This window comes from Dromiciops gliroides, chromosome 2 (genome assembly GCF_019393635.1).
Source record: "Dromiciops gliroides isolate mDroGli1 chromosome 2, mDroGli1.pri, whole genome shotgun sequence".
Classification (NCBI taxonomy): Eukaryota; Metazoa; Chordata; class Mammalia; order Microbiotheria; family Microbiotheriidae; genus Dromiciops; species Dromiciops gliroides.
Window position 1 is genome coordinate 416,422,814 of NC_057862.1, and position 13,377 is coordinate 416,436,190.

Here is a 13,377-nt window from a genome sequence, read left to right on the forward strand (position 1 = left end):
ACAAATATAAAGTTAACACATACATATATAAAGTAGTTAAATAAATGCAAGATACTATGGGAGAAAGGAAACTGGGATGGGCGAGTTTGCAACAGATTTTTTTAATACATTTTCTCATTTGTCTCACAAAAACCTTATGTGTTTGGTGCTACGGGTAACGATGTCCATTTTACAGCTAAGGAAATTGCGGTCCAAATGAGTAGGGTGACCTGTATAATCACACAGCAAGTGCCAGGCACAATTTGAACCCGAGTCTTCTCTTTCACAAGAACTCTCGTTTTTATTGCACCTTCAGGTTTTCAATTGGGCACAATATCCCTGACGAGACAGGCAATGCAAAGATTATCCTATCCCCATTATAGAAATGAGGAAACCTGGGCTCAAAGAACGGAATTTATTTTTCCAGTGTAACTCCACAAGAAAGTGTCGAGGCGCGGATCGGAACCGACTTCAAGGCCATGCTAGTTGACATTCTGTTAGATTCCGCCACCGCCTTCTAGCACAGGACACCCCGGGACTCTGCTTACCATGGCACGCCCCGTCCCATCTTCCTCTCGGCTCTCGGATTGGATGCTGAGGGATTGCAGTCTTTCAATATGCATCTCCCCCGAGTAAACCAGAGATGATCCTGGGAGGGGCGGAGGAGGCATGTGACCTGCCCGGCCCCCCGCAGCGCCGCCCACCCCAGACTGTAGGGCGGGAGAACCTGGGGCACGGGAGCCAGAGAGACTATCAGATTATAGGATCAACGTCGCGGGACCCCGGCGGGGCCAGGGCTCTGCCAGGTGCGGAAAGGATGGATGCCCCAGTCTCGTACTCTTGATTCCGGTGAGTGGGGACGAGAAACACAAAGATTTTTTAAAAGGAAAAGCGGGGAGCCCTGGACCTTGGCTAGGCTGGACGCGGGGTCCAGCAGGAGATGAACTCATTGTGGGGCCGTCCCGGGCGCCGCACCGAGCTAGCCTTGGCCCCTCTAACGCTGGGCCCCCGCGAGCCGGACACCTGCATGGAGAGAAGAGGGGAACGATGAAGAAGAGCTCAGCTCGAACCACGTCCGAGGGCGGCGGCCGGTGCCTTCGGGTCCCTGCCTCTCCGAGCTCGTGAGCGTGAAAAGACTGCGTCCAGCGCTGGCCCTTGGGACCCTAGGAGCCGCGGCAACAACAGGGAGGAGGAGCAGCAATCAACCCCCTCAGAAGTATGGCGAAAGAAGAGTGCAAAGCGCTCCTGGACGCCTTGAACCGAGTGACAGCCTGCTACCGGCACATGGTCCTCAGCGTGGGCGGCACCGCGGACTCGCAGAACCTGCGAGAGGAGCTGAAGCAGACGCGGCAGAAAGCGCACGATTTGGCTGTGGCCAACAGGAACAAGCTCACCGCGGCCCTGAAGGACAAGAATGTCAGCAAGGAGGACAAGGCAGAGTTCGAGCGCCTCTGGGTTATTTTCTCTACATGCCTGGAGATCCTGGAGACCGACATGAAGCGGGCCCTGGAGCTGGGGCTAGAGTTCCCCTTAAACGTGCCCAGGAGGCACCTCATCCAGACGGGCATGTCTGGAGGCACCGCGGGCGTGGCTGCACGAGCCATGAGCGTCCAGAACATGAAGTACGAGGCCGAACGCAACATCGATGAAGTGGATCTGAAAGACCTGGAGCAGGAGATCCACAAGGTGGGAGAGATGATGTATGAAATGGAGATGAAAGTGAACGTGCCTCAGTGGACTGTGGAGGCCAAACAGGATCCCGGGGCAGAGCTCAAATCCACCACCAGTGCAGGAGCTTCCTCGGGGGGTTTCGTCTCAGTAGAAGAGAGAAAAGGCTTTTGTGACATTAGCAAACTTCTGGCTGCGATTGTTTTCAGTGCTGTGCTCATCATAGCTGTTATCTTGGCTGTGTGTGTGGTGAAATTGTCCTAATGGAAATGGGGGGCTCAATCACAGACTGACTGACGGACACTTCCCCCAGTTCCCATCAAAACTTCTATTCCTTTGAAAGACCAAAGTGGTTGGGGTTTTGTGTGTTTTAATGTAAGGGATGTGGATGTCTTCTGCAGTGAATCTGGTTTTTTTAAGTACACTTCAGACTCTACAAAGCAATGTTTGCTTTCTGGACCTGGAAGAGTTAATTTTGCACAAATTATCTGGGTATTATAGCTAACGGCTAGAAGAGATTTACCTGCTATTAATAGAAGACCTATCACAACGACCCCAAATTACCTCTCTTTAATAGGTTATGATGTGCTGCTGGTTCATGTTTACAAAGTGTCTGAATTTGACACCCCCAAGTATAATTTGGGGAAAAATACAATGGGTCGTTTTGTAAAACGTTTCCTTTTCCTTTTTTTCTGAAAGGAATAGTAAATAGCAAATAAGCAATTTTTATCTGATTTCTTCAGGCCTGAGTTTAGGAGAATAATCAAATAGTGAACCACAGTAAACGGTGCCTGATTGATTGTACTCTTTGACCAGGCTTCTCTTTAGTCACAAAACAAGCCAAACTAGATCAGTAGAAAAAGTTATGTTCCCACGGTCTCACAAAACTGTTCTCCCTTAAACTACAGATATTCTATTCCAGTTGAGTGTGCCCTTTAATGTAGATGGGTTAAACTGCACATTAACTATTGAAGATCAGAAATAAACCTGTTTCACTCAGGAAGGAGAAAATGGAAAGTCATTTTAATAGACTTTGGTGGTGAGCAAAACATAATTAAAATTGACACTTTCTCCTTCACTCTAATTTGTCTTTGTTCCATAGCTAGACTAGAGCTGCTGCCCATACAAGGTTGGGGGGAGGGGAAATCCTTTTCTAAATCCTAATCCTATAATCCTTAGCAGCAAAATGCATAGTGAGAACAATAATATTTTAGCTTGCTTAAGGGGATGCCAGGGCCTCTGACTCTGATGGAAACTGCAGGAAATGAAGGTAAATTTTATGTCCAAAATGACCAGTCACAACCTTTATAGGCAAGAATTCAGTTTACATCACTGCTGAGAGAAATCATGATCTACCACTAATCTAGAGAAATAGTGAATTGATCAGTTATTAGGTTCACCAGTCCAAATATTGTTAGCTGAGAATTTTCATTTTTGAGAATTTTAGTATTTTTCATTTGGAAAACAAATCTCAAATGCCTAAGTTATTTTCATCTTGTTAGTTTTCAAAATCTCAAATTCACAACAAAAACAATATAAGGAATTCAAGCCCAAATAAATATACCAAATGCATAATTTATCCTACTCTCCTTTTGCATAAAAGCCTTGACAATGATTCATGCTATACACACTAATGTACCCACTTCAGAGTAAACAGTTCCATTCAATAAATATGTGTGGAATGTCCTAATATTAGGTTCATGATACTGGGGGTTTGGGGATTGGGTGGAAAGAATAAGCATTTCTAGAGCTACTACTATGCAAGGTGGGTGCTATCATTACCCCCATTTTACAGCTGAGGAAACTAAAGCAAATAGATCAAGTGATTTGCTCAGGGTCACATAGCTAGTAAGTGCAGTCATGTCTGACTCTTTCATGATCCCATTTGAGGTTTTCTTGGCGAAGATACTGGAGTGGTTTGCCATTTCCTTCTCCAGCTTATTTTACAAATGAGGAACTGAGGATTAAATGATTTGCCCAGGTTCACACAGCTATTAAGTATCTGAGGCCTGATTTGAACTGTCTTCCTGACTCCAGGCCCAGTACCTCTATCCACTGTGCCACCAGCTACTTCATAATAACATATTAAGGTTTGCAAAGTGCTTTATGTTTATTATCTCATTTGATCCTCACAATGACCCTGGGTGGTAGGTGCTATGAGCTACCCTATTTTATAGGCACAGAAAAATTAAGTCACTTATCCAGAGTCATACAGCTAACAAATGTCTGAGGCTGGATTTGAACTCAGGTCTTTCTGACTCCAAGTCCATTGCTCTAAGTACTCTACCACCTAGCTGCCTCTGCTACTGTGCATATAAATGAACTTTTCCCCTAAAAGATCTAAAATTATCTTTGGAAAGCTAGAGTCAAGTGAGGGAAGTGTGTATCCTTGTAAATTAGTTGTGAAATCTATGAAAATACAACTTAGACTTTAAATTTGCATAAGTGTTACTGCCTTGTTCTACCTTGGAAGACAATGCTACATAAAGGGCTTTTGAGTTCTCTCCATTAAGGTCCCATTATATAGTTAAGACATTGAAAAACTAATGAGAATACATCTTTCTGAGTTCAAGACTGTTTTCAGACACTAGCTTTGTGACCCTGGGCAAGTCACTTAACCCTGTTTGCCACAGTTCTTCATCTGAAAAATTAGCTGGAGAAGGAAATGGCAAACCACTCCAGTATCTTTACCAAGAAAACACCAAATGGGGTCACTTAAAAGTTGGAAACCACTGAACATCAATAACAAAAGAACAATAACATCTTATTTTGAGTTCTGTTTCACCAGTGGTCTCACCCCTTTTTTCACCCAAAGCACTTGAAACTTCCTTATCTATTCTGTATTAAACCTTAAGGAATTTCAATGATGTCCAAGTTATGACAGAAGAAAATATCTTGACTCCCCTAGGAGGAGAAAATGACTGCATCAGAAAGGTTTCATTAGCAGGGACACAGAAGTTGATAGCTCTTTTGGATCAAGGCTGGAACGGATACTATGGGCCTACATTGATTGCTGCTCTAGTTCCCAAGGGGCCTCCTATGGTTTTAGGGAATATAGACAGGAGGTAATTTGAGAATGTATCTGGTAAACAGTCAAAAGCATCAGAAGAGAGCTTCTGAAGTCTCCTGCATCATAACTCTACCTTGTTATTCTCATCCCACTTCAAGCCAGTTACCCTTCTCACTTCCTCCCTGAGCCAGCTGCCTGAATGATCTTTATTCACAGTCCTAAACCAAATACTAGAAATTTTATTAGTGCTAATATAAGCAGTATTCCTAATCCCCTACAGAGGTGTTAACAGTCATTATATACTACAAGCACAAGATACCAGGGATGATTATCTTTAGAAAAGGTAAGAAATTTTAAGGATTTCCCTTTTGTATTCATGATGTCATTTGGGATTTTCTTGGCAAAGATACTAGAGTGGTTTGCCATGTCCTCCAGCACATCTTACAAATGAGGAACTGAGGCAAACACAGTTAAGTGATTTGCCCAGGGTCACATAGCTAGTAAGTCTCTGACATCAGATTTGAACTCATGAAGATGAGTCCTCTGACCTCAGACCTGGCACTCTATCCACTGCATCATCTAGCTAACCCACAGATGTTTCCTAGCAGCCTGGAAGTTCTATAGCTTTGTTGCAATTTTTTTAAAATTCCATTTTATCTTGTTTTCAGTTTTGAATTCTCTCCCTTCTACGTCACCCTTCCTTACCCATAGGGAAGTTAAGAAAAACAAAACCCATTAAAAATATGTAAAGTAAAACAAAACAAATTCCCACATCAGCCATGAGAAAAGGAGAGGGGAAAAATAATTAAATCTGCACTTTGAATCCAGCAGTTCTTAATCTTAAGGTAAATAGTGTTTTATATCATGAGTCCTTTGGAATTGTGGCTGATCATTGTATTGATCAGAGTTCCTAAGTCTTTCAAAGTTGTTTATCTTTACAGTAATGTTCTAGTTTTGATCACTTCACTTTGTATCAATTCATAACAGTCTTCCCAGGCATTTCAATATTCTCATTCCTCTTTCTCACTTTAGAGAAAACTACAGCTTTCCAGTTCAGTATTTTAAAGGTATCCTATATCATTTCATCAGAACTTAAAGGATGCTTTCTAATTTCTATGCTTATACTGTAGTGCTCTCAGCTGGATATTTTGGTTAATTAACAATGGCTTTCCAAAGTCTATATAAATCTTAATTCGACAGCTTTTGCTATGCCTTCTCCATCAAGAGTAACTGAGATAAATTGATCAATGATTTTTATTGGTTGTTACTGTTGCCATCTCTCTTAGATAAGATTTGATATAGAGTTAGATGCATCCCTTATCCTCAAAAACATTTGCATTCACTATTTTGACTAAAATGAAATGGAAGCCTTGACTGAAATATAATAATCACAAGGGATAAATATTTCTAAAAAAAAGCACAAAAATGGTTGCAGAAAAGCCCTTAAATTCTAATATACAGTTTAATGTGTTTGTTAGTGCCTATGAGTATTTTAGCCTAATTTTGGAATTGGAATTTTAGTTTTAGGAATATAACATCCTCTATTAGACCATCTATTATGCCTTGAAATTTCACTGTCAAAAAAAAAGTCAAATACAGATAACTTTCTACATCACAAGCTACTCTTTTCTAACAAGTTAAATGGTATCATTGGCTATGGTTTCATTCTATTTCTGAAATAAGAGAATTAAGTGTATAACAGAGGCCTAACAACCAGTTAAGTTGGCCAAAAATCATTAATTTTCTTTTTTAATTACTTGATTATAACTACATCTACAAAGCTGCAATTTGATGATTTTAAAAAATTTTTAAATTTTATTTTATTTTCAAGTCCTCATCTTTTTCTCCTTTCTTCTCCACCTATTGAGAAGGCAAGGAAAACAAAACTGTTACAAATATGTACAATAAAGCAATACAAATTTCTACCATAGCAACATCCAATAGTGTTCCATCACATTCGTATACCATAACTTGTTAAGCCATTCCCCAACTGATGGGCACCCTACCCCCTCAGTTTCCTAAATTTGGTTATATGATAAAATATAAATGCTAGAAATATTTTCAGTGAAATAGCTAAAGGTATTCACTTAAATCAATGTTAAAGCTTGTGCCTTAGGCCACCAACTTCCCCAACTTAAAGATCAGATTCAAATAATCTAACTTCAATAGTTATTGCTATTATAAATCCAGTCAATTTTTTTTTAGCCAGTGAATTATTTATTCAAAGAGAAATTTTCCACCTGAGTTTATCAGTTGGGTAAATAACTTTCTCTGATATTTAAAAAATGTTACAAGATACTGAATATGGGAGTTTTGTTTTATGATGAAAATCTAAAATTTAGTCTTAAGTTCTGAGCTATGGCAACATTTTTTCTAGAGGGAACAGCTCACTAAATCCTTTGCTCTAGGAAGGCATATTTTTATTAACAATAAGAGGGAAAGACCTTGTAAATAAAATTATCTTAAGCTATATGCTTTGTGGCATACTTGAAAATAACTCACATTTTCTCAACCCATTTAAGTTTGCAAAGTGTTTTACATATGCTATCTCTTTTAGGCTTTAAAACAAACTCATGAGGCAGATTAGTTATCGCTTATAGAGCTAGTTAAATATCTGAGGGGGATTCAAATCTAGGTCTTCCTGACTACAAATCCAATCTTCTATGCACTACACCATGCTGCTTCCTGCAGGAGTTTAGTGTGCTACGTCAAATATGTGTGTATATATATGTATACATAGTATGTGTATGTGTATGTATGTGTGCACATAATATAAACATCTGTGTATACATATATGTACATATATACATACATGAGACTAATGCTGACCTAATGAATAGTCCTGGTTGAAGAAACAATAAGAATGACAGAGTATTGCATATTTTAATCTCAATATGCACACAACTTTTTTTTCTGAGGCAATCAGGGTTAAGTGACTTGCCCAGGGTCACACAGCAAAAAGGTATTTGAGGCTGAATTTGAACTCAGGTCCTCCTGACTCCAGGGCTGGTGCTTTATTCCCTAAGCCACCTAGCTACCCCATGCACACAACTTTCTAACCATCAGGCTTCTTTCCAGAATGCAATATTTGTCTAATCCATAATACTTTTTATTAGTATGGGGAAAAAAAAACTTTAAAAATCACAATTGTCTAAGAGAATGTAGAAGGACATTGGTCTAGGAGTTGAAAGACTTGAATGCTAATCCTGGGTCTGACACTAATTTGCTGTGAATATGAAATTGTAGATTTAGAGTTAGAAAGAGCACAACTTGTCTACCCCAGCCTCCGTATAGCATTATAATCACATTAGCTTGCCAAATACTATAAGCTCTAAGTACAGTAAGAATAATGTTTGTATGTGGAACTAGAACAAAGTCTTTATGTCTTTTTAAAAAATGCTCATTCTAACTATTCCCATTTTAAGCAAGAGAAAGTGAAGTATTATATACAGCTTCTAAAAACTTGGAAAGTAAAGATGTTGCCTAAAGTATTATTTATTAATTACAGCTAATGATTTTTTAAACCTTCACCTTGCTTACTCCCACACATTCTGATATTTGTGAAGGCCCCTAATCAACATATTTACCCTTCACAGATTGTCATTACGTAAAGAGATGTTCAGAAATATCACTGGATTATAGATCTCCAAATGCTTTCCCCTCAATACGATTATGTTAGTCTTTTAATGCAGGCTGAACTGGACCAAATAATAGGTCCACGAAGAATTACCATTTGTTTCTGTAAGCATACACTAAAAAGTCAGATTAGCAAAAGAATGACTCAGTTTCTTATTACAATTCACACACACACACACACACACACACACACACACACACATATATATATATATATATATATATATATATGGCTAAAGTGGACACACATACGTTCACTTGTGCATGAGAGGAAAGTGTTCATTTCTTTCATTCAGAACCATGAAATGTCAACCAATATTTGTGTTGCTTGATTATTAATCTTCATATTGCAATGACTTTATGCAGCAAACATATATTTGATATGAAAATAGCAATATGAAGTTACTTAAAATAACAATTTTTAAGTGCTGCCTCCGTCTAGAAAAGTTCATCTGGAGTTTAAAATAGAATTATGAGTGTTAGAGTAATCTTCCCCCAAAATTACCGTGTTAGAGTAATCTTCCCCCAAACATTGAAATATGTAAATGATATTAAAATGAACATTTTTATACAGAGATACAAGTCTTCAAAGACAAAATTTAAAACTCTCTACCAAACTTTGTCCAGGTACTATTGTGATGACTCACAAGAGAAACTAAGGAAGATTAAGGATGGTTATCTAGTTTTAGGGCAGCTAGGTGGTACAGTGGATAGGGCACTGGACCTGGAGTAAGGAGGACCTGAATTCAAATCTGGCTTCAGACATTACTAGCCATGTGACCCTGGGTTAGTCACTTAACCTCTATTTGCCTTAGTGCCTCATCTGTAAAATGGGGACAAACTGGAGAAGGAAATAGCAAACTACCCCAGTATTTTTGCCAAGAAAACCCCACAGACTTTATACACAGAGTAATGACTGAATAACAACAACAACCTAGTTTTAAATAGCAGGTAAAGTGCTAAATTTAAGATTAATAGGAAAAAATAGAAGGGAATTTTATTTCTTAAAAATTGTTTTATTGGTGCTTTTTAAATATTATTATTACTTCCCAATGTTTCTCCTATATTCAAAACACTGCCCCCCCCCACCCCATGCAATAAAATATAGATAAGGAAAAAAAATCACACTGGAAATATCTGATGACCATGCCTCAGTTTGTACCTCGGGTCTGACACTTCCCTCCTAAGGGAAGGGAGGAATAATTAATCGATCAATCAACAAGCATTTATTCAGAACCTACTTGATGGCAGGACCCTTGCTAAAACCTGGGGATAAAAGGTCAAAAGTGAAATCACTGCCTTAGAGGATCTTAAATTCTATCTATCTTATCTATCTATAAGATTAAATTCTATTTATATCTATCTGTCCATCCATTACCCATCTATTCATCTGGAGCATCTAGGCGGTGCAGTGGATAGAGCACTGGCCCTGGAGTCTGGAGGATTCAAATCTCACCTCAGACACTTACTAGCTGTGTGACCCTGAGCAAATCACTTAACCCCAATTGCCTTAAACATCCTGGGCTATTTCCAGTTGTCCTGATCTATATCTTGTGACCGGACTCAGATAGGTTGGTGATTTTGCAAAGCCCTCCCTCACTTAAATCCAATTTACTTGCAAATCATAACATCTCCCTGAAGTTGTGATCCTCTAGGAGAAGGATGGACAAACAACAACAACCCATTCAGCTACCTCTCTATCTATCTACAAAATAGATAAAAGGTGATTTTGGAAGGAAGGAATTCATAGAAGGGTGGATCTGGAAAAAACTACACATAGAAGGTGGTATTTGAGTTTAAACTTTAAGGAAATCAGAGACTCTAAGAGGAAAAGGTGAAAGGGTTGGGGGAGGGAATGTCATCCAGGCATGGGGAATATACAGATAAGAGCTGGGAAACAATGAAGAACAGAAAGAAAATGAGGTTGATTGAATTGTAAATGAAAAGCAATATGAAATAAGGCTAGAAAGACTTTTAAATGCCAAACATAGGAGTCTATATTTGATCTTAGCATCAATAGGAGCCATTATTGAGTAGGGGCATAACATGGTCAGGTCTGCACTTTAGAAAAATCAATTTGATAGCTATATGGAGATTGGATCGGAGAGAGGAGTGGCTTGAAATAAGGAGACAAAATGAGACGCTATTGAAATAGTCCAGGCTAGAGGAAAAGGTTCTAGGGTTGTAGCCCTGTGAATAGAGAGAAGGGGGGCAGAGATGAGAGACATTATAGAAGTAGAAATGGCAAGATTTGATAATTAGTTGAAAATGTAGGGTGAGGGAGATTAAGGAGTTCAAAATGACACCAAAATTACCAACCTGGGTCAGATTACTAACTCTGTCTCTCAGTCTATCCCTATCTCTAAATCTCTTTCTCTCTCTCTCCCCTCCTCCTTGAATTTGAATAAGGAAGTTAAATTTGCTCTGTTCTTTTTTGCCTTAGTTAAAAAGTTGGAGAAACGAAATGGATTAGATTGTAAATTTATGAATTTCAAAAAGTCAGAAGAGTGATTCTCTGCCAAGAGCTTGAAGCCCTGGTCCAGAGTACCAATTGCATGAGTCCATGCCAGGGTTTTTGAGGAGGCTGAGCCTTGTGAGGAGCAAAGTGCCCAATGACCTGGCTTCACTGCAGTGGATAGAGATGGAACCTCTTTACCAGCTATGCTAAATCAGAAATAAACTTGATCTAATTGACGTGGGCTAGAATTTGGGGTCAAATTGATTGTGAGTCATCCCAAAAGAATTACAAGACTCAGTTTCCCAAGTTTTATTGCAATACAAAATTGTGGGTGATCACAGGGAGGGAACCAGAATAGTGGAAATGTATCTCTCGAACAGTGAAAGGAAAGACAGCTATATTATAGATAAATTGATTTATCATTCTTATTATAATAACTCTCCACCTTGGGGAAATACAGCGAAGGGCCTGTCCTACTTATTATAATAATCTCCACTTTGGGGAAGTACAGGGGAGGGCTTATCCTAATTTGGAGTTCCTGGGGTCCTAAACCAACCCCTGAGGTGGGTACCTTTTTCAGTGGAGGTGTGTTGGAGGGGGGGGGGGGGTTTACATGTCATAAGGTGAATCTGGGGACAAATTTGGCCTTTTCTGTGCATGTCTCTTTCTGGTTCCCATGGCTAGTTTCAAAACACCTTCATTTTTCTTTTATTTCTAGTCTGAATTTCTATAGGCTGTCAATTCCTTTATTGTTATTTGATCTGACCCTTTATGGTCCCATTATGGGTACTGATTTCTGTGGGTAAGAGAACCTAACATAAGTTATCCATTAACTGGGGTCTGACTCCCTTTTAGAGCTAATATCTGAATTAAAGCTTGGGTCTTAGGTTTTTCTGTTAACCTTTTTTTTACCTCCTACATCATAACTAGAGCCAAGATGGCAGAGGAGCAGGAAGAAGTACAGCAACCAATCGCACCCCCAGCCCCAACTCCCCAAAACAGATCTAGAAAAAGCACCAGAATGAATTGTAGTAGGGTGATTCAAGAAAAAAACAATTACGATGAGTTATTTTTCCAGGCCAGGTCAACCCATGGAGTTAGATAGAGAGGTTTATGGTCAGTTCTAGCTGCTAGCCCAGTCTGAAGCCTGTAAAGGAATAACCAGGGCAAGAAATCTGAGACAAAAGCAGGACCACGAATTCTACCACTGAACCAACACTCTTCTGACAGTATCTGCCTAGGAATATTCAACTATTGTTTAAACCCAAACTCAGTCAAAGAACTTGGAAAGCTCAAACCAGGAGGGCAACAATTGATCAGACCACTTTTGATCAGACCTGGATCAGACCACTTTTGAAACTCAGAAAGCTTGCAGGTTCCCAGCTTGTCCCAGAGATCTTAAAATAACAGAACACTCAATACTCCAAGAAAAGCAGCAAAAAACCCAGTCCCAACTTTCCTTCCATAGTTAAACACAGCCAAGCCCTAACACCAAGTTTGTAGTCAGGAATTAGGCTATAAGAATCAGTGATCGAGAAGACAAACCAGCTTCTTGTAAAGCTTCAAAGAAAAATGGAAAATGGTCACAAGCCCCCCAAAAAGTTCTTGGAAGAGCTCAAAAAGGACTTTAAAAAACAAGAGAGGTTGAAGAAAAAATTGAGAAAAGAAATAAGAGCAATGAAAGGAAAGCAAGAAAATTATGAAAAGAAAGTCAACAGTTAGAAAAACAGATTAAAAAACTTATCAAAGAAAATAACTCCTTAAAAATTAGAATTGAGGAAGGGAAAGTTAATGTCTTTATAAGACATAAAGAAATAATAAAACAAAATTTTTAAAAATGAAAAAATGGACGATCGCTCCAAAAACCATCTAAATAACACCATAGGAAAATGCCCAGAGCAGCAAAACTCATAGAAGAATGTGCTGAAATCATCTTTTAACCAAGAACATCTTGGAAGGTCAGAAGGAGGGAGCTGCTGTGCTGATACAGGAGTCGAGCCCAACCCCACAGTCACCCTGACACAGATCCAGTCCCAGGAAGGCCTCACCAGAGAAGCAGACCCCCAGAGACTCTGAATCAGCTGAAGCACCAGTGTTGTCTGGAACTAAGATCACAGTCTGGTGAGTGGGCTGAGTCCTGGGCAGGGGGGAGACTACTGGGGTCTATGCTAGTGCTAAGGCAGAACTTGGATTTTACACCCCTGCTGAGAACCAGGAGGTAGGCTCGAGTAGAAGTGGCCCAGGTGGGGGAGGGGCACAGGCTCGTCGGAGCTAACAACCATAACACACAAAGCTGGTTGATTAGCAAGTTGGTCTGGGGTCATCTAAGGACCAGGGAACAAGGGTGAGTGAAGAACCTGATCCTCCTTAAATCATACCACCTGGGACTTCTTAAGCTTGGGATACTACAGCCTGGAAACAATGCCCCACTTTAAGGAGCTAAAAGTCTAGTAAAAGAAAGGCAAGATGAGCCAAAAGAGAAAAGTAAGGACCATAGAAAGTTTCTTCAGTAACAAGGAAGACCAAGGGACACCCTTAGAGGAAAATGTCAACATCAGGGCCCCTATATCTAAAGCTTCCAAGAAAAATACGAATTGGTCTCAGGCCATAGAGGTGCTCAAAAAGG

At 39.8% G+C, this 13,377-nt stretch overlaps 1 protein-coding gene across 1 annotated transcript; it reads left to right on the plus strand.

Moving 5' to 3' along the window:
* Positions 1–1,178: 1,178 nt before the first annotated feature.
* On the plus strand, positions 1,179–2,718 carry LOC122742953 (regulator of G protein signaling 9 binding protein). The gene has a single exon (XM_043987561.1). It carries the CDS (start codon positions 1,198–1,200, stop codon positions 1,909–1,911), a length of 714 nt encoding a protein of 237 aa, XP_043843496.1. The 5' UTR covers positions 1,179–1,197; the 3' UTR covers positions 1,912–2,718.
* The last annotated feature ends 10,659 nt before the right edge of the window (positions 2,719–13,377 follow it).